Genomic DNA, 20,182 nt, shown 5'->3' with positions numbered 1-20,182 from the left:
TTATTTGGCTGCTTGTTTACTTATATTACTTCAAAAAATATTACAACGCTCCATCCTCAAGAATTCATAAAGCATGTCTTATTCCACAATTGAGCATTACAATAAAAAGCCTGTTCTGCGATAGCTGCGAAGTTGAATTGCTCTATTAACATGTTGTGAATAACTTCCTATTACATAATTCATCATTTCCCTTTTGATATTCAATAATATTACAATATGTGAAAGTGGAAATGCAATTTATAAGTTATGCATTTCACTTCATTTATATGAAGGATTCCAGTCTCTGCACATTTTTAAGCAAAGAAGAGGGATGAAACTCTCACATGCGAGCAGCTGTCAAATCATTTATTAAAGATATTAGACTAAGGAAACACACGTCATCTATTTAAGAATAACACAAAAGTTACACAGCAACTACTTGACTATTTCACAACACAAAAGTACAATAAGCCTCACAAGGTATTCACATGGCAATATTTGAATACATTTTTAGTATAAGACATTATAAAGTTAAACACACGCGTTCACGCATATATCATCTGCTAGAAAATAAACTCATGTGTCTAATACACAAATGAACATAACGTTGCTTCAGCTTAATTTATACACCTTCCTGAAAGTAAAACAGTGACAAGTAAACAATATAAGAAAATAGAAAAGAAAAGATATAATTGGATAATCTAAACATATTGCTGAACATGTCAAATACGTACACACAAACACACATACACATAAACAGACAAACATATACAGATACATTAAACAAAAAATTACTTTAATCATTTGCCTCCCGACATTTATGAGAAAACGTCACGGAGTAAACTCCCACACTGTTTGCTGCAGGCGTACACATATGGGAAAACATAAGCAGGTGTGTGGTATACAACCAAAGGCAAGTAAACAATAATAGAAGCAAATCCACACAACATTCCTCACTTACACACATATCCGTAACACCATAGAACAGTCGTAGTAATAAAAAGTAAGAAATGAAAGGAAGTAAAAGTAATCAAAAAACAGAAACAGTGAAAAGTAAAGAAAAAGTAAAATCAAATTTCCTCTTAAAATATTGTATTGTTGATTTCATTTAATTTATTACTATCCTCTCTCTTGTTTTACTTACTGTTTTAGTTATTTTCTCAAGAAACAAAGGGAATAGTGAAATAGGCAAGAGGGGATGAGTTCAAATTGTAATTATCACCTCCTGCTGGTTTCACTATTTTTATTATTGTAACTAATACAATTTTTTTCTTTTTTTGTGTGTGTGCAGAAAGAGCACATATTATAAATATGTATATGTGTTTTATTCAATATTTTGTAGTTCATTCAGCTTTCTACCTTTTGTATATTTTATCTTCATCTCTTTGCTAATTTTTGTTTTTTTTTAAAAAAGAGGAAATTGGTTCAAGATGGAACAAAAATTAAATTTACATCAATGAATGGATCTGCATCATCATTTCCTTCCTTTAAAATTAAAAAAGCTAAACAAATTGTTAAATCAAATTATGTTATTTGTAGAGAGTCAATGAAAACATGATGAAAGTTTAATAATAATAACTACAAAACTCCAACAAACCGTCATTTTCCTTCCTTCACAGAATTCCTCAGAAGACAGAGAATTTATGTCTGGAAACACTGTGCGAAAGACAAAAGATAATCATACACGTATATACACGTTTACTACAGTCCCCCATCCAAACAGCTTAAATTGTACACGCATACGCTTGCTTCCATTTACATGTCATCTAATTCATTATCTGACATTTCCCCTTATTTTTTAGCTTATATATCTTCTCTTCAAACCCTTATTTGTTGCATTATTCAAACCACTCCTAGCTGATACCAGCATGGGGTTCATTTTTCATGTTATTAAAAGATCGACATTAATTGGTATATTTACAATATTTGAGAATTTATTTAGGAAGTCCCTCCTTAACAGCCAATGCAAACATAGCACCAACAAAAAGTCCCATAAGAAGTGCCACATTAATGCAAATGGCAGCAAGAGAGCGTTGACCCGCTGTGGTGAGGGATCCCGTACGTGGTCCATAAATCATTGAAAGGCCACCAAAGTAACCATTTGTAAGACCCCAAAGGAGAGAAACAATGTAGGGAAGCCATACACCGGTAACGGTTCCTGCAGCACACAGCGAAAGTGGAATTATCAGCAATGCACGTGCAAATGAACCAATCATAACCATGCGCGGAGACACATGCAATTGTTTGAACTGCAGCACAAGACGAGACAAGAAATCACCCAAGTTGAACATGGCAACGACAACAGTAAAGTACCAACCACTAGTATCGCCTGTCTTCGCCGCTATAAATACACCAGGGAACACCAGAAGTGTCGCAAAGAACACAAAGAAGCAAGCAACCAACATAGGCCAAATGCGTTTCACCACAACCATAACACTCGCATCAAGCATTTGCTGAGCGTTGGTAGTGCCTTCAACCTGATCCGTATCCTTCATATCATCTGGATCAATATCGGCATTCAATACATTCTTATTCTCTTTTTCATCAGGATATCTATTCTCGTCTGCTGGTCCTGTTCCCTTTGCATCAAATTCACCATCTGCGCCATCACCAGTTACTCCATCCTTCCTCGCAGCATACCTAAATTCTGCAGCATATTTAATGGCATATGGGTTTTTCCTCAGAAGGACAAGAAGGACGCATGCAACCACTTGAAGAAGCATGACTAATCCAAAGTATATTTGGGACTGAGTATTTTTACTTGTAAAACTGCTGTCCATCGATGCTTGTATAACAATAGCCAAAAATGAGGTCATCAGTCCGGATATGGCAAGACCCCACACGATGGCACCATAGAATTTAGTTGGAAACGGTCCCGCAAGTGCAGCATTGCTGGAGTCACAAAGTGTTTTGGAAATACCACCAACAAAAGCAACCATCATCATAGTTGCAATTGCACCATTTTCACTTCCTCCAACAGCAGGGATCACTAAAATAACAATGATTTCTACCATGGGAATAGTGAGTCCAAAGATGAGACGCCAACTAATAGGAATCCGTCGGCCCAATGGTGTGAGCATAAAAGCCTCCAAAACCACTTGCATCGTAAACACAACAACATTATAATACGTGAACATGTGCTTCCAGAACGATTCATTCTCAGGTTCGGCTTTTTCCTGCTTTTTAACAAACTTATAATACTCTGAAAAAAAATTATAATTGGAGTAAATGGCATTCGTCACATTCATCACCGACATCCCAAAAAAGATAAAGGTGAGATAGACAAAAAATTCAGCTGTCGACTCGAAACCAAGCATTGCCATCTTTTTGAATTACTTGAAATAGTGATATAATAAGCTTGTCTATATAACAAAAAGAAAAACATATATGAAATGAAAGAAAAGAAAAGCAAAGTGAAAAATATAAAGGGAAAAACAAATTCAGGGACTCAAATTATCAAGGAAACAAAATTGTATCATTATAACTTTTTAGTAATTACAAAATTAGTGGTACCTTTGTTTAAATACGCACACTACTACAACTACAATAAATATAAAATTGTGTATCAATTATTAACATTATCTGAATAGCTACTTGCAATTTGAATCCTTTTACAATAACATTCCTTTCGAATTAATTTCCTTTAAGGAAGTTAATATTAATAATAACAATGCTGCATTTGAATGCTAACACAAATCAACTTATCATATCACAATATAAATGCAATGGATATGAAAGAGGAAAAAAAAGAGTTAGAGTATTGAGTAATATCAGGCGTCTCTAAATTGTTTCAAATATCATCATATGATACTGATATGAGTTCTCCCTTAATTCACATGATTTGAGTAATAGCAAAATGCTAAACTTAAAAACACGAGTCATGAAGAACTTTTAATAATAAAACAATTATTGCAGTTTCCTTTTCTGATAATAGAACTAATGAACCCACGCGCGCGCACTCAAAGCATATCAAATAAAAATGATTTATTACACATTCATTTTCTTACCTTACCAACATTACTCAGATATAATATACATAAACAACAAATATGCGAATATAAATATACATGTATGTGCATATATGTGTTCATTTAGTTTTCTCATATGGGGGAACTATTTAAATGACAATAAATAAATTTATATTCTAATATAAAGTTAAACAAGTTTATATAAATTAACAATCCATCACACACAGGGTTAGCTTTTATAACTTTAAGTCGAACAACTTCTCCAAATACTACAATCCATAACACACGCCTCTACAGCAGCATAAATTATGCAACCATGCTAACATACAAAATAAAATATGTAATATGTAATATCCCCTTTTTTGTCTTCTATTACTTACAATATAAAAAAAGAAGCAACACGCATAAACACAAATCATTAGCAAGCGGAGAAGGAGCAGAAAACAGATGACTCTCTGCAACTGCATAATACGCCTTGAGGGAGAAAAGTTTGAAGAAGCGCAGTCACTAAACACTCAGTGAGTTTGTCCTTTACGAAAAATAAATTGACGTTAAGGTGTAGAAAATACACTTTTCTCAAGTATTGGGCTGCATGCATTTATAACATTCTCCCACAGTGTTACGTGTCGTTTAGTGTATTCCATCTCGTGGGTATGCATGTGTTTCCCCTGAAAAGCTGAAACAATGAAAGATAAGAAAATAATAGAGAATGGTATGTTCACCATGGAGGGAAAAGAATTGCACAAACTCAACATAAGTGCGGTGGCAAAAAACATCAAACGCATTGAAATTCACATAAAAAAACATTATTCCTTACCAATATATGTAACAAACACAAACAGCGTGGTACAAAGCAATTCCATTCGTCGGGTGACATAATAAAATTGGCCACCACCCCCCTTTTCAAAAAAAAAAATTAAAAACACAATAAGAGTAAGCACCCTCAAAATCCCTTATCCTTCACGTACGAACCCCCACTCTTTCAAAATATTTAACAACGCAGCCCTTAGGTGCTAATTCCTCATTAGTTTGCTCTACTTGGGGAGATACTTCAAGCGCGACTTTTATGGTAAAATGTATGCTCTCCATTGGGTGGGCGGAGAATGTGAGTTTTTTTCATTCTCCATCTACCTCCATTCTCCTCGCATGAGATCGCATCAAAATAACACCTGTGTAAGAAGGAATGACTTCAAAGTTAAGGGTAGCATTTCTAATGCGTAATTAAACCTTAAAATGCAATGAGAAAAGAAAAAGGTAGAAACCCCTCAGAGAGGGAAAAAAAGACAAATATTTCCAAGGAGAACTCTACTGCATCACAAACTAACATACAATAGCATGCACCCACTGTTTGTCAGAATACTTCAGTGGTCATCGTAGTGAAGATATCAATCCATTATCCAATGTAATAAGGAAATAAATAAAGATATCAAAGTAGGATAAAAGATAGCCTTACAGCATTCCTTACAAAGATGATAATGAAAAAAGAAGAGGAAAGAGGGAAAAAATATTATTACCACTTTAACAATTCCCTACATTGAAAATAAAGAGTGAGCGAAATATATTCATTCTGGCTAGATACGTTACCGTACTGTCTTCACACAGATTTTAAATCACAGAACCTCTTACGCTACGACAGATACTACGCATATGTAAATCATTCATATCTGAAACCAACTACTAATCGTAGGGCCTGATACCATTCTTGATAAAGCAAATACTAAAAGAAATGCAAACTAAGAGGAACTCCTACATTTTAGGTTTTGCAAGCGAAAACACTTCCGCAAACCGCTTCAAAATCCAGTCAACAGCCCGCACTGGAGGGTACCTTGGTGGATTCTCCTCCGAATGACAGTTGTCGAGGCACTTAATAATGACATTCGGGTTTGGAACACAGAAAAAAGGCATGGAGTACCGTGTGCCACTTCTCGGAACAACACGGTGCATGGTAGAACGGTATTGGCCATTGGTCCACATCTCCATCATGTCTCCAATGTTGACAACAAAACTTCCTTCAACAGGTGGCACATCCATCAGCTCTCCGGAAAGTCCCCGAATTTGCAAGCCACCCACACCGTCTTGATAGAGTAATGTAATAGCGCAAAAGTCAGCGTGCTCAATAAGCAAATGAGATTTTTTGCCTGTAGTGGTTGGGGAAGGGTAATGCTTTATATTCAATTCACACATCGGATCCATAAACTTGGAGTCGAAGAAATCTTCCCGCAGACCGAGTCCCAGTGCCATAGCGCGCAGGATAACAAGTGAAAGGGCCCACATATCGTCATATTGATTTTCCATTTCCTCCGCCCAGCCCTTTACCTGAGTGGGGTGGATGTTCGGTCCTCGGAGCGGCACTCCTGCCATAACCTCTGGGTGGTGCTTCGGAAGATGGTGCCCCATATTGAACCCCTCGTAGCCGTAGACCTTAGCATCATCGGGGTCCTCGGCCCCAAAAGCAATATAACCACGATACAACTTACTTTTACGAATGTCCAATTTGAGCTTCTCTTCCATGGGGAGTGAAAAATAATTCTTCGCTACATCTAGCACCCTCTCAATCTGCTCCTGCTGGATCGGATGCCCCACAATGTAGAAGAAGCCCCATGTTCTGCACGCATTATCAATTTGCTTGGAGACCCTTTCCTTTGCTGCAGCTTCACCACCAAAGAGGGGCGAAACATCAATAACAGGAAGCGATGCGCGTGACATGGTTTTTAAATTACACACTGTTGCTTTCTTGAAATATATATATATGTACCGTTTTGTGCCTAACAATTGGAAGGGGTCCGCTTAAACAGCCAGTGCAGATGCAAAAATAAGGATAAAGGGGGTCCTTCCGATAACAGTATTTTGGAAGAATAAACAAGAAAGGAAAAGAACACAACAGAATGATACGAATTACAAGCTGTCAACAGAGCAACAGTTTAAACAAACTAGTTGACATGTTGTCCACTACGTGACAATATACTGCTCACGTTAACATAATGATACCATAGTGGAAGCACTGATACAACGCCATAAGAAATATAAGGTTTCATAGTTCCAGTGATATCACACTGGAGTGCACTGCTGCAATAGCACTGAGCAACGTGTCAGTTCCGATGTTCACCGAGTTAACAGGAGCAAATCACACACATATGAGGTCATTTTCATACATGTAAACTGGTACAAATTAAATAGTTTTATTCACCTGTTACCGCTTCCTTTACGTCGGAAACCAATTTTTTAGAGTTGGCTGTTTTTCTATTTGTACTAACGCTACCCTTAACGTTTTTTTTTGACGCCACAATTGCTTCTACTAATTCTTTTTCGCTAATTTCTCTTTTCACAACCATTCTTTTTCTTTTCTCGCTTCTTCAGTCATATTAACTGAAAGGAGGATAAGATTTGATGATCCTTCCTGCCCACGCTTCACCCTTCCCAGTGGTCGATACTTCAACTACCCAAACAGCTTGTCTCTCACTTGTTTCTGCACCCAACTCAATAGTAGCGTTTCTTGTAATATATTGGGTATTCGAGTCCCTTGGTCCGTCGCATCATTACATCATTTTCCCTCAGTGCTTCCCACAATTTACGTACCTACAACCATTTAGTCATTCCTTTCTCTAATCTCTTAAACCATTTCAACATTAGCTCCTTAGCATCCATTGTTAGAGTTGTCACTCACGGTAAATGCTCCCGGCCATTACTACTCTCCCACCAATTGGGTGTGGTGTACCTGCGTGTTTCTCCACCAAACCTTCCACTTATCATGCTGTATACCCGACAAAACAATCCAGTGAGGGTTTCCCTTATCCCATTGCTCCCCCTAAACTTTCTTTCAACGTAATTTACGCAACATTTGATTGTTTCGGAAAGTATATAATCAAAACCTTGAGCAGCAACCTCTTGCCGAGTATAATCACATCTGACACTTCCTTAGAGACCTCTATCACTTTCATACCTGACACAGTACCTGTGCAGCCCTTCACTGGTTTATACACCTCCCTTCCTTCCTTGGAAGACCTTGCCATTCCAATGTACAGATATCCTAACACTAGCATGCGCCCTGTCACATCAAAACGCAGAAGTTCCCCTTGTGCAATGTGGAAGTTGTCCCTGAGGTCGCGAAACCACCTGGCCACCGCAAGTCTGTCCTGCTGACAGAACCTCTTAGTATGTCTTCAGTACAAGAAAAAGTGTTGAGTCACCATTCTACTCAGCATCCCCTTTTCAATAACAACACCGCTCCACGGATGAACAAAGCACGCTTATACGAGCAGAAGAGTAAAGTGATACTTCCTCTCATACCGGAAAGCCGACGATATCATCGTCATCACTCGCCACAGTGGTCAGTAAGTGACAGAATGTCAACTCTGAAAGCAGAATACACACAACTATGCAACGAACCTGCTACAGCAGAAATGATTAGATTGTGATACACTGATAAAATGATCAAAACCGTCAGGAGTGACTTTGCTTTCTTTAGGTGTTGTGAGCAGTGCCTCATACGCATCTGCACATAATAATACACTTTCTTTTACTTCCTGTTCTACACTTCCATCGTACACGATTGGTTTGATGCTCCCTCAGAACAAATCTGGTCATCACACATTACACAGTGTGGGATGGGTCGTGAGTCCTGCTTTCAAAACCTTAGCGAAGCTTCAGCACACTGCCTCTACAGACTGTGTCAGTTTCAGGGGAAAAGAAAAAGCATAGCACGAAGGGATGGAGGCACAAAGAGATCTATAGCTAATCCACCTCCCATATTCCACCATACCTTAAAACCTCCGTGACACTGCGATGAAACATATGTCCCATGCTCGCACGATGCCTTACACTCCTCCCACACCAATCCGGTGGGTTGACAGTAACTAAATATCATACGTATGATGTGAACAAACTCGGCGCTTAATCACACAGCACAATGCAATACGTCCCAAGCAAAGCGGTTCACTCACTGCAATGGTACAATCTCACTTTTTCCACACACATCACTGTGATTAATTATTAAACTTAAACTTGGCTATAATACGACACCATTGACATATTCTGAGATAAGTATCACGCAGCTGCCTTTGATGAAGCGGCATCCATCATTACATCCACTCATGCTCCCACGTAACGAGCTATTGAACATAACGGTTGGCGATACCAGAAGCAGCGTTAACGTGTGAGAATTCATTTATGTTTGAGTATGGCGTATCGATTGCTGTTATCAATAGATGCGATATTCAGCATCACAAAAGAATGCCCTAACTCTAACCGTATTAATCATCATTAGGTATTTCTCAGATCCAAACATTAGGGAAGTACATCGGATAAGAAAGAAAAATACTGGGTTCTAAAATATACATACCACTTGTTTTCCTTTGTTGGCAACACATCAAAGTGGGCAGTTCTCCTATTCTGCTTTCCTCCAATTAAAACTAGCTTATGGATTATTCCGTTGGTTTTATCAACGATTCAACATTACCATTACTTAAACAGAGAATTTTCCCTTCTGAGTAATACAAAAGATAGTCGACGCTTCCATTGCCATCTGTGACAGAAAACAAACAGAGAAACACCACCTACCATACAATCCACTGAAAGCTATCACTGCCAACAAATCGCATATCATCGTACCAACATGGAAGTTACGACAATGATAAGTATCAGCCATATGCATGAGCTCTAGAGTTTCATTCCACACATCAAGCTCTAGTGACATCTAAAAATATGTATCCCAACTCAACACTCAAGGGTTGTGCATTTCAACTCAAGGTTGGAGAGACGCATCAATCCGCTCAGTGCGTTCAAAACATTCAGAAGGTTTTTGTGTAGTGATTACATGAGCGTACATCTCTGTGTTGAGGTATATTGCTACTCACATATAACATTTCTTAATACCACATTTTCCAGTAAATATAACTTACTCCTTATGGAAACACAGTACCCAGTGCTATGGTACGTACTTACTTCCTTTAAGATCATTGAATGTAGAGAGTCTGTCATGAAACAGAATCACAATCGATTACGCCACCATCACTACCTCCTTCCCCCTTTTACGCTTTTCATCTTTATTTTTCGCTTTCAATTTAGCATCACTGTTTCATTACTGCAATACTACACTAGTTTCTTGAACTTTTGGCCACGTTGGGGAAGAGGATAAGAGTTATTTTACGTGATACAACCTCATCAATGTGAGGGTGAAAAATTACATACCGCACATTATTTCTTCTCTTTTTTTTCTAAGTTTCCATGCGCCGCTGTATCACTTCAGAGAACCAAAACTACCTCACAAATCACATTCTCTCTATCATAATCCGTCATTAGTATAAGCGACATGATAATTACACATTCGTCAAACTATCAAATCATTCCTCTAAATTAATTTCTTATTTCTCGTCTTTTGCCTTACTAGTAGCCATATTAATTATTGTTAATAGACTAATAGCTTAGCTTATAGTGATTATGAAGGCAGAAACAAAAATGATTATTTGACTGCTTGTTTACTTATATTACTTCAAAAAATCTTACAACGCTCCATCCTCAAGAATTCATAAAGCATGTCTTATTCCACAATTGAGCATTACAATAAAAAGCCTGTTCTGTGATAGCTGCGAAGATGAATTGCTCTATTAACATGTTGTGAATAACTTCCTATTACATATTTCATCATTTCCCTATTTGATACTTCATAATACTAAAATACGTGAGAGTGGGAATGCAATTTATAATTTATGCATTCCACTTCATTTATATAAAGGATTCCAGTCTCTGCACATTTTTAAGCAAAGAAGAGGGATGAAACTCTCACATGCAAGCAGCTGTCAAATCATTTATTAAATATTTTAAACTAAGGAAACACACATTATCTAAGAATAACACAAAAGTTACACAGCAACTACTTGACTATTTCACGACACAAAACTACAATAAGCCTCACACGGTATTCACATGGCAATATTTGGATACATTTTTAGTATAAGACATTATAAAGTTAAACACATGCGTGCATGCATACGTACATTAACTGCTAGAAAATGAATTCATGCGCCTAATACACAAATAAACATAACGCCGCTTCAGCTTAATTTATACACCTTCCTGAAAGTAAAACAGTGACAAGTAAACAATACAAGAAAATAGAAAAGAAAAGATATAATTGGATAATCTAAACACATTCCTGAACATATCAAACACACACACACATAAACAGACAAACATATACAGATACATTAAACAAAAAAATTACTTTAATCATTTGCCTCCCGACATTTATGAGAAAAAGTCACGGAGTAAACTCCCACACTGTTCTCTACAGGCGTACACATATGGGAAAACATAAGCAGGTGTGTGGTATACAACGAAAGACATGAAATAGAAAAAAACCAAATCCACACAGCTTTCCTCATTTAGGTACACATATCCGTAACACCATCGCACAGTTACAAAGGAAATAAAAAGGAAGAAAACCAAAATATCGCAAAGAGAATGGTATAAAGAAACAGTGAAAAGTATTTAAAAAGAAAAATTGATTTTACTTTTTATTTTCTTAAAATAATGTATTGTTGATTTCATTCAATTTATTACTATCCTCTCTCTTGTTTTACTGTTTTAGTTATTTTCTCAGAAACAAAGGGAATAGTGAAATAGGCAAGAGGGGATGAGTTGAAAATTTTAATTATCACTTCCTGCTGGCTTCGCTTTTTTTATCATTGTAACTAATACAATTTTTTTGTGCAGAAAGAACACATATTATAAATGTGTATATGTGTTTTTTTTTTGATAGTTCGTTTATGTTTTCAAAGTTCGTATATTTTATTTCCTCCTTTTTGCTTTTTCGTTCTGAGAAAAAAGAAATTATTTCAACAAGAGACAAAAATTGAGTATACACCAAAGAATGGTTCTCCACCATCATTTTCCCATATGAACATTACATAACCTTCAAAAGATACTCAAAGAAATTATGTTATTAGAATCGATTGTACAACAGCATAATAACAAATAAGAAGGTAACAACATAAGTGCAACATGACAACAACTTCAGTTCCTCACAATATTCTTTAGACCATGTAAAATGTATCTTCAACAACACGTATATACACCGCAAAAAAATTGATAAACACATATGATAATTTTTTAAAGAAATTCCCCATAAACATGAATAAAACAGATAAAATCCATGCTTGCTCGCTTCCGGGTCCTCTATTATCCTTATTCGTACAATTTATTGTTCTTTCCCATTCTTCATTTCCTCCTTTTTACTTTTTTTTCTTAAATTATAAAAACCGCTCCTGGCTGATACCAGCACGGAGCTTTTTTTTTATTTCACTAGTTACAAAAAATTTTTCACATTATTTGAAGGTATCATAAATTTTCAAAACTTATTCAGGAAGTCCCTCCTTAACAGCCAACGCAAACATAGCACCAGCAAAAAGACCCATAAGAAGTGCCACATTGATGCAAATGGCAGCAAGAGAGCGTTGACCCGCTGTGGTGAGGGATCCCGTACGTGGTCCATAAATCATTGAAAGGCCACCAAAGTAACCATTTGTGAGGCCCCACAGGAGAGAGACAATGTAGGGAAGCCACACACCAGGAATGGTTCCGGCAGCACAAAGCGAAAGAGGAATTATCAAAAGTGCACGTGCAAATGAACCAATCATGACCATACGCGGAGACACATGCAATTGTTTGAACTGCAGCACAAGACGAGACAAGAAATCACCCAAGTTGAACATGGCAACGACAACAGTAAAGTACCAACCACTAGTATCGCCTGTCTTCGCCGCTATAAATACACCAGGGAACACCAGAAGTGTCGCAAAGAACACAAAGAAGCATGAAAGCAACATGGGCCAAATGCGTTTCACCACAACCATAACACTCGCGTCAATATCTGCTGAGCGTTGGTAGTGCCTTCAACCTGATCCGTATCCTTCATCTTATCTGGATCAATATCAGCATTCAATACATTCTTGTTCTCTTTTTCATCAGCATATCTATTTCCGCTTACCGGCCCTGTTCCCTTTACATCAAAGTCACACACTGTTCCTTTTTTTCTCGCGGCATACCTAAATTCTGCAGCATATTTAATGGCATATGGGTTTTTCCTCAGAAGGACAAGAAGGACGCATGCAACCACCTGAAGAAACATGACTAATCCAAAGTATATTTGGGACTGAACTCTCTTGCTTTCAAAACTGCTGTCCATCGATGCTTTGATAACAATAGCCAAAAATGAAGTCATGAGGCCAGAGACAGCAAGACCCCACACGATGGCACCATAGAATTTAGTTGGAAACGGTCCCGCAAGTGCAGCATTGCTGGAGTCACAGAGTGTCATGGAAATACCACAAACAAAAGCAACTATCATCATAGTTGCCATCGCACCGCCCTCACTTGTTCCTCCAACAGCAGGAATAACCAAAATTACAATGATTTCAACCATGGGAATTGTGAGTCCAAAGATGAGACGCCAACTAATAGGAATCTGTCGGCCCAATGGTGTGAGCATAAAGGCCTCCAAAAGCACCTGCATGGTAAACACGACAACATTATAATACGTGAACATGTGCTTCCAGAACGATGGATTTGCAGAAACAGCATGTTCATTACCCTGCGCAAACTTGTAGTATTCCCAAAAAAAATAATAATTGGAGTAAATGGCATTCGTCACATTCATCACCGACATCCCAAAAAAGATAAACGTGAGATAGACAAAAAATTCAGCTGTCGACTCAAAACCAAGCATTGCCATCTTTTTGAATTACTTGAAATAGTGATATAATAAGCTTGTCTATATAACAAAAAGAAAAACATATATGAAATGGAAGAAAAGAAAAGCAAAGTGAAAAATATAAAGGGAACAACAAATTCAGGGACTCAAATTATCAAGAAATAGAATTGTGTCATTATAACTATTGAGTAATTACAAGATTAGTGGTACCTTTGTTTAAATACGCACACTACTAAAAGTACAATAAATATAAAATTGTGTATCAATTATTAACATTATCTGAATAGCTACTTGCAATTTGAATCCTTTTACAATAACATTCCTTTCGAATTAATTTCCTTTAAGGAAGTTAATATTAATAATAACAATGCTGCATTTGAATGCTAACACAAATTAACTTATCATATCACAATATAAATGCAATGGATATGAAAGAGGAAAAAAAAGAGTTAGAGTATTGAGTAATATCAGGCATCTCTCAAGTGTTTCAAATATCATCATATGATACTGATATGAGTTCTCCCTTAATTCACATGATTTGAGTAATAGCGAAATGCTAAACTTAAAAACAAGAGTCATGAAGAACTTTTAATAATAAAACAATTATTGCAGTTTCCTTTTCTAATAATAGAACTAATGAACCCACGCGCGCGCACTCAAAGCATATCAAATAAAAATGATTTATTACACAGCCGTTTTCTTACCTTACCAACATTACTCAGATATGACTCATATAAACAACAAATATGCGAATATAAATATACATTTACGTGCATATACGTGTTCATTTAGTTTTCTCATATGGGGGAACTATTTAAATGACAATAAATAAATTTATATTCTAATATAAAGTTAAACAAGTTTATATAAATTAAAAATCCATCACACACAGGGCAAGCTTTTATAGCTTTAAGTCAAACAACTTCTCCAAATACTACAACCCATAACACACGCCTCTACAGCAGCATAAATTATGCAACCATGCTAACATACGAAATAAAATATGTAATATATAATATCCCCTTTTTTGTCTTCTATTACTTACAATATAAAAAAGGAAGCTACATGTGTAAACACAAATCATTGGTAGGCGGAGAAAGAGCAGAAAACAAATAACCTTCCGCGACTGCATAATACGCCTTGAGGGAAAAATTTTTGAAGAAGCGCAGTCACTAAACACTCGGTGAGTTTGTCTTTTTCAAAAAAAAAAAATTGATGTTAAGGTGTAGAAAATACACATTTCTCAACTATTGAGTTGCATGCATTTATCACATTCTCCCACAGTGTTAGGTGTCGTTCAGTGTATTCCATCTCATATGTACCACATGTGTTTCCCCTGGAAAGCTGAAACAATGAAAGATAAGAAAATAATAGAGAATGGTATGTTCAACATACAGTAAGAGGTACAGAACAGACTCAACATAAGTGCGGTGGAAAAAAACATCAAACGCATTGAAATTCACATAACAAAAAAAATTATTCCTTACCAATATATGTAACAATTACAAATAGCGTGATACACAGCAATCCCATTCGTCAGGTGACATAATATAATTGGCCACCCTCCTTTCTCAAGAAAAAAAATTAAAAGCACAATAAGAGTAAGCACCCTCAAAACCCCTTATCCTTCACGTACGAACCCCACATACACATCACTCTTTCAACATATTTAACAATGCATCCCTTGGGTGTTAACTTTTCACATTAGTTTGCCCTATTTGGGGAGATACTTCAACCACGACTTTTATGGTAAAATGTATGCTCTCCATTGGGTGGGCGGAGAATGTGAGTTTTTTTCATTCTCCATCTACCTCCATTCTCCTCGCATGAGATCGCATCAAAATAACACCTGTGTAAGAAGGAATGACTTCAAAGTTAAGGGTAGCATTTCTAATGCGTAATTAAACCTTAAAATGCAATGAGAAAAGAAAAAGGTAGAAACCCCTCAGAGAGGGAAAAAAAGACAAATATTTCCAAGGAGAACTCTACTGCATCACAAACTAACATACAATAGCATGCACCCACTGTTTGTCAGAATACTTCAGTGGTCATCGTAGTGAAGATATCAATCCATTATCCAATGTAATAAGGAAATAAATAAAGATATCAAAGTAGGATAAAAGATAGCCTTACAGCATTCCTTACAAAGATGATAATGAAAAAAGAAGAGGAAAGAGGGAAAAAATATTATTACCACTTTAACAATTCCCTACATTGAAAATAAAGAGTGAGCGAAATATATTCATTCTGGCTAGATACGTTACCGTACTGTCTTCACACAGATTTTAAATCACAGAACCTCTTACGCTACGACAGATACTACGCATATGTAAATCATTCATATCTGAAACCAACTACTAATCGTAGGACCTGATACCATTCTTGATAAAGCAAATACTAAAAGAAATGCAAACTAAGAGGAACTCCTACATTTTAGGTTTTGCAAGCGAAAACACTTCCGCAAACCGCTTCAAAATCCAGTCAACAGCCCGCACTGGAGGGTACCTTGGTGGATTCTCCTCCGAATGACAGTTGTCGAGGCACTTAATAATGACATTCGGGTTTGGAACACAGAAAAAAGGCATGGAGTACCGTGTGCCACTTCTCGGAACAACACGGTGCATGGTAGAACGGTATTGGCCATTGGTCCACATCTCCATCATGTCTCCAATGTTGACAACAAAACTTCCTTCAACAGGTGGCACATCCATCAGCTCTCCGGAAAGTCCCCGAATTTGCAAGCCACCCACACCGTCTTGATAGAGTAATGTAATAGCGCAAAAGTCAGCGTGCTCAATAAGCAAATGAGATTTTTTGCCTGTAGTGGTTGGGGAAGGGTAATGCTTTATATTCAATTCACACATCGGATCCATAAACTTGGAGTCGAAGAAATCTTCCCGCAGACCGAGTCCCAGTGCCATAGCGCGCAGGATAACAAGTGAAAGGGCCCACATATCGTCATATTGATTTTCCATTTCCTCCGCCCAGCCCTTTACCTGAGTGGGGTGGATGTTCGGTCCTCGGAGCGGCACTCCTGCCATAACCTCTGGGTGGTGCTTCGGAAGATGGTGCCCCATATTGAACCCCTCGTAGCCGTAGACCTTAGCATCATCGGGGTCCTCGGCCCCAAAAGCAATATAACCACGATACAACTTACTTTTACGAATGTCCAATTTGAGCTTCTCTTCCATGGGGAGTGAAAAATAATTCTTCGCTACATCTAGCACCCTCTCAATCTGCTCCTGCTGGATCGGATGCCCCACAATGTAGAAGAAGCCCCATGTTCTGCACGCATTATCAATTTGCTTGGAGACCCTTTCCTTTGCTGCAGCTTCACCACCAAAGAGGGGCGAAACATCAATAACAGGAAGCGATGCGCGTGACATGGTTTTTAAATTACACACTGTTGCTTTCTTGAAATATATATATATGTACCGTTTTGTGCCTAACAATTGGAAGGGGTCCGCTTAAACAGCCAGTGCAGATGCAAAAATAAGGATAAAGGGGGTCCTTCCGATAACAGTATTTTGGAAGAATAAACAAGAAAGGAAAAGAACACAACAGAATGATACGAATTACAAGCTGTCAACAGAGCAACAGTTTAAACAAACTAGTTGACATGTTGTCCACTACGTGACAATATACTGCTCACGTTAACATAATGATACCATAGTGGAAGCACTGATACAACGCCATAAGAAATATAAGGTTTCATAGTTCCAGTGATATCACACTGGAGTGCACTGCTGCAATAGCACTGAGCAACGTGTCAGTTCCGATGTTCACCGAGTTAACAGGAGCAAATCACACACATATGAGGTCATTTTCATACATGTAAACTGGTACAAATTAAATAGTTTTATTCACCTGTTACCGCTTCCTTTACGTCGGAAACCAATTTTTTAGAGTTGGCTGTTTTTCTATTTGTACTAACGCTACCCTTAACGTCTTTTTTTGACGCCACAATTGCTTCTACTAATTCTTTTTCGCTAATTTCTCTTTTCACAACCATTCTTTTTCTTTTCTCGCTTCTTCAGTCATATTAACTGAAAGGAGGATAAGATTTGATGATCCTTCCTGCCCACGCTTCACCCTTCCCAGTGGTCGATACTTCAACTACCCAAACAGCTTGTCTCTCACTTGTTTCTGCACCCAACTCAATAGTAGCGTTTCTTGTAATATATTGGGTATTCGAGTCCCTTGGTCCGTCGCATCATTACATCATTTTCCCTCAGTGCTTCCCACAATTTACGTACCTACAACCATTTAGTCATTCCTTTCTCTAATCTCTTAAACCATTTCAACATTAGCTCCTTAGCATCCATTGTTAGAGTTGTCACTCACGGTAAATGCTCCCGGCCATTACTACTCTCCCACCAATTGGGTGTGGTGTACCTGCGTGTTTCTCCACCAAACCTTCCACTTATCATGCTGTATACCCGACAAAAGAATCCAGTGAGGGTTTCCCTTATCCCATTGCTCCCCCTAAACTTTCTTTCAACGTAATTTTCGCAACATTTGATTGTTTCGGAAAGTATATAATCAAAACCTTGAGCAGCAACCTCTTGCCGAGTATAATCACATCTGACACTTCCTTAGAGACCTCTATCACTTTCATACCTGACACAGTACCTGTGCAGCCCTTCACTGGTTTATACACCTCCCTTCCTTCCTTGGAAGACCTTGCCATTCCAATGTACAGATATCCTAACACTAGCATGCGCCCTGTCACATCAAAACGCAGAAGTTCCCCTTGTGCAATGTGGAAGTTGTCCCTGAGGTCGCGAAACCACCTGGCCACCGCAAGTCTGTCCTGCTGACAGAACCTCTTAGTATGTCTTCAGTACAAGAAAAAGTGTTGAGTCACCATTCTACTCAGCATCCCCTTTTCAATAACAACACCGCTCCACGGATGAACAAAGCACGCTTATACGAGCAGAAGAGTAAAGTGATACTTCCTTTCATACCGGAAAGCCGACGATATCATCGTCATCACTCGCCACAGTGGTCAGTAAGTGACAGAATGTCAACTCTGAAAGCAGAATACACACAACTATGCAACGAACCTGCTACAGCAGAAATGATTAGATTGTGATACACTGATAAAATGATCAAAACCGTCAGGAGTGACTTTGCTTTCTTTAGGTGTTGTGAGCAGTGCCTCATACGCATCTGCACATAATAATACACTTTCTTTTACTTCCTGTTCTACACTTCCATCGTACACGATTGGTTTGATGCTCCCTCAGAACAAATCTGGTCATCACACATTACACAGTGTGGGATGGGTCGTGAGTCCTGCTTTCAAAACCTTAGCGAAGCTTCAGCACACTGCCTCTACAGACTGTGTCAGTTTCAGGGGAAAAGAAAAAGCATAGCACGAAGGGATGGAGGCACAAAGAGATCTATAGCTAATCCACCTCCCATATTCCACCATACCTTAAAACCTCCGTGACACTGCGATGAAACATATGTCCCATGCTCGCACGATGCCTTACACTCCTCCCACACCAATCCGGTGGGTTGACAGTAACTAAATATCATACGTATGATGTGAACAAACTCGGCGCTTAATCACACAGCACAATGCAATACGTCCCAAGCAAAGCGGTTCACTCACTGCAATGGTACAATCTCACTTTTTCCACACACATCACTGTGATTAATTATTAAACTTAAACTTGGCTATAATACGACACCATTGACATATTCTGAGATAAGTATCACGCAGCTGCCTTTGATGAAGCGGCATCCATCATTACATCCACTCATGCTCCCACGTAACGAGCTATTGAACATAACGGTTGGCGATACCAGAAGCAGCGTTAACGTGTGAGAATTCATTTATGTTTGAGTATGGCGTATCGATTGCTGTTATCAATAGATGCGATATTCAGCATCACAAAAGAATGCCCTAACTCTAACCGTATTAATCATCATTAGGTATTTCTCAGATCCAAACATTAGGGAAGTACATCGGATAAGAAAGAAAAATACTGGGTTCTAAAATATACATACCACTTGTTTTCCTTTGTTGGCAACACATCAAAGTGGGCAGTTCTCCTATTCTGCTTTCCTCCAATTAAAACTAGCTTATGGATTATTCCGTTGGTTTTATCAACGATTCAACATTACCATTACTTAAACAGAGAATTTTCCCTTCTGAGTAATACAAAAGATAGTCGACGCTTCCATTGCCATCTGTGACAGAAAACAAACAGAGAAACACCACCTACCATACAATCCACTGAAAGCTATCACTGCCAACAAATCGCATATCATCGTACCAACATGGAAGTTACGACAATGATAAGTATCAGCCATATGCATGAGCTCTAGAGTTTCATTCCACACATCAAGCTCTAGTGACATCTAAAAATATGTATCCCAACTCAACACTCAAGGGTTGTGCATTTCAACTCAAGGTTGGAGAGACGCATCAATCCGCTCAGTGCGTTCAAAACATTCAGAAGGTTTTTGTGTAGTGATTACATGAGCGTACATCTCTGTGTTGAGGTATATTGCTACT

At 37.9% G+C, this 20,182-nt stretch overlaps 4 protein-coding genes across 4 annotated transcripts; all 4 read right to left on the bottom strand.

Annotated features, from left to right (window-relative positions):
- Positions 1–1,913: 1,913 nt before the first annotated feature.
- TbgDal_II4350 (adenosine transporter 2, putative) lies at positions 1,914–3,302 on the bottom strand (the record flags this gene model as incomplete). The annotated part of the gene is made up of 1 exon (XM_011773659.1): positions 1,914–3,302. The coding sequence occupies one exon, from the start codon at positions 3,300–3,302 to the stop codon at positions 1,914–1,916; it is 1,389 nt and encodes a 462-aa protein (XP_011771961.1).
- Positions 3,303–5,693: 2,391 nt separating this feature from the next.
- TbgDal_II4340 (iron/ascorbate oxidoreductase family protein,putative) lies at positions 5,694–6,653 on the bottom strand (the record flags this gene model as incomplete). Its single annotated transcript, XM_011773658.1, has 1 exon — positions 5,694–6,653. The coding sequence occupies one exon, from the start codon at positions 6,651–6,653 to the stop codon at positions 5,694–5,696; it is 960 nt and encodes a 319-aa protein (XP_011771960.1).
- Positions 6,654–12,298: 5,645 nt separating this feature from the next.
- On the bottom strand, positions 12,299–13,674 carry TbgDal_II4320 (adenosine transporter 2, putative; the record flags this gene model as incomplete). Its single annotated transcript, XM_011773657.1, is given in 2 exon segments — positions 12,299–12,796; positions 12,796–13,674. Coding segments are annotated over 2 exon segments (1,377 nt in total).
- A 2,405-nt stretch (positions 13,675–16,079) lies between these two features.
- On the bottom strand, positions 16,080–17,039 carry TbgDal_II4310 (iron/ascorbate oxidoreductase family protein,putative; the record flags this gene model as incomplete). The annotated part of the gene is made up of 1 exon (XM_011773656.1): positions 16,080–17,039. One exon carries the CDS (start codon positions 17,037–17,039, stop codon positions 16,080–16,082), a length of 960 nt encoding a protein of 319 aa, XP_011771958.1.
- Positions 17,040–20,182: the final 3,143 nt, after the last annotated feature.

Source organism: Trypanosoma brucei, chromosome 2, assembly GCF_000210295.1.
Source record: "Trypanosoma brucei gambiense DAL972 chromosome 2, complete sequence".
In the NCBI taxonomy this organism is placed as follows: Eukaryota; Euglenozoa; class Kinetoplastea; order Trypanosomatida; family Trypanosomatidae; genus Trypanosoma; species Trypanosoma brucei.
The sequence above is the reverse complement of the archived record's forward strand: the minus strand, read 5'-3'. Positions and strand labels throughout refer to the sequence as shown.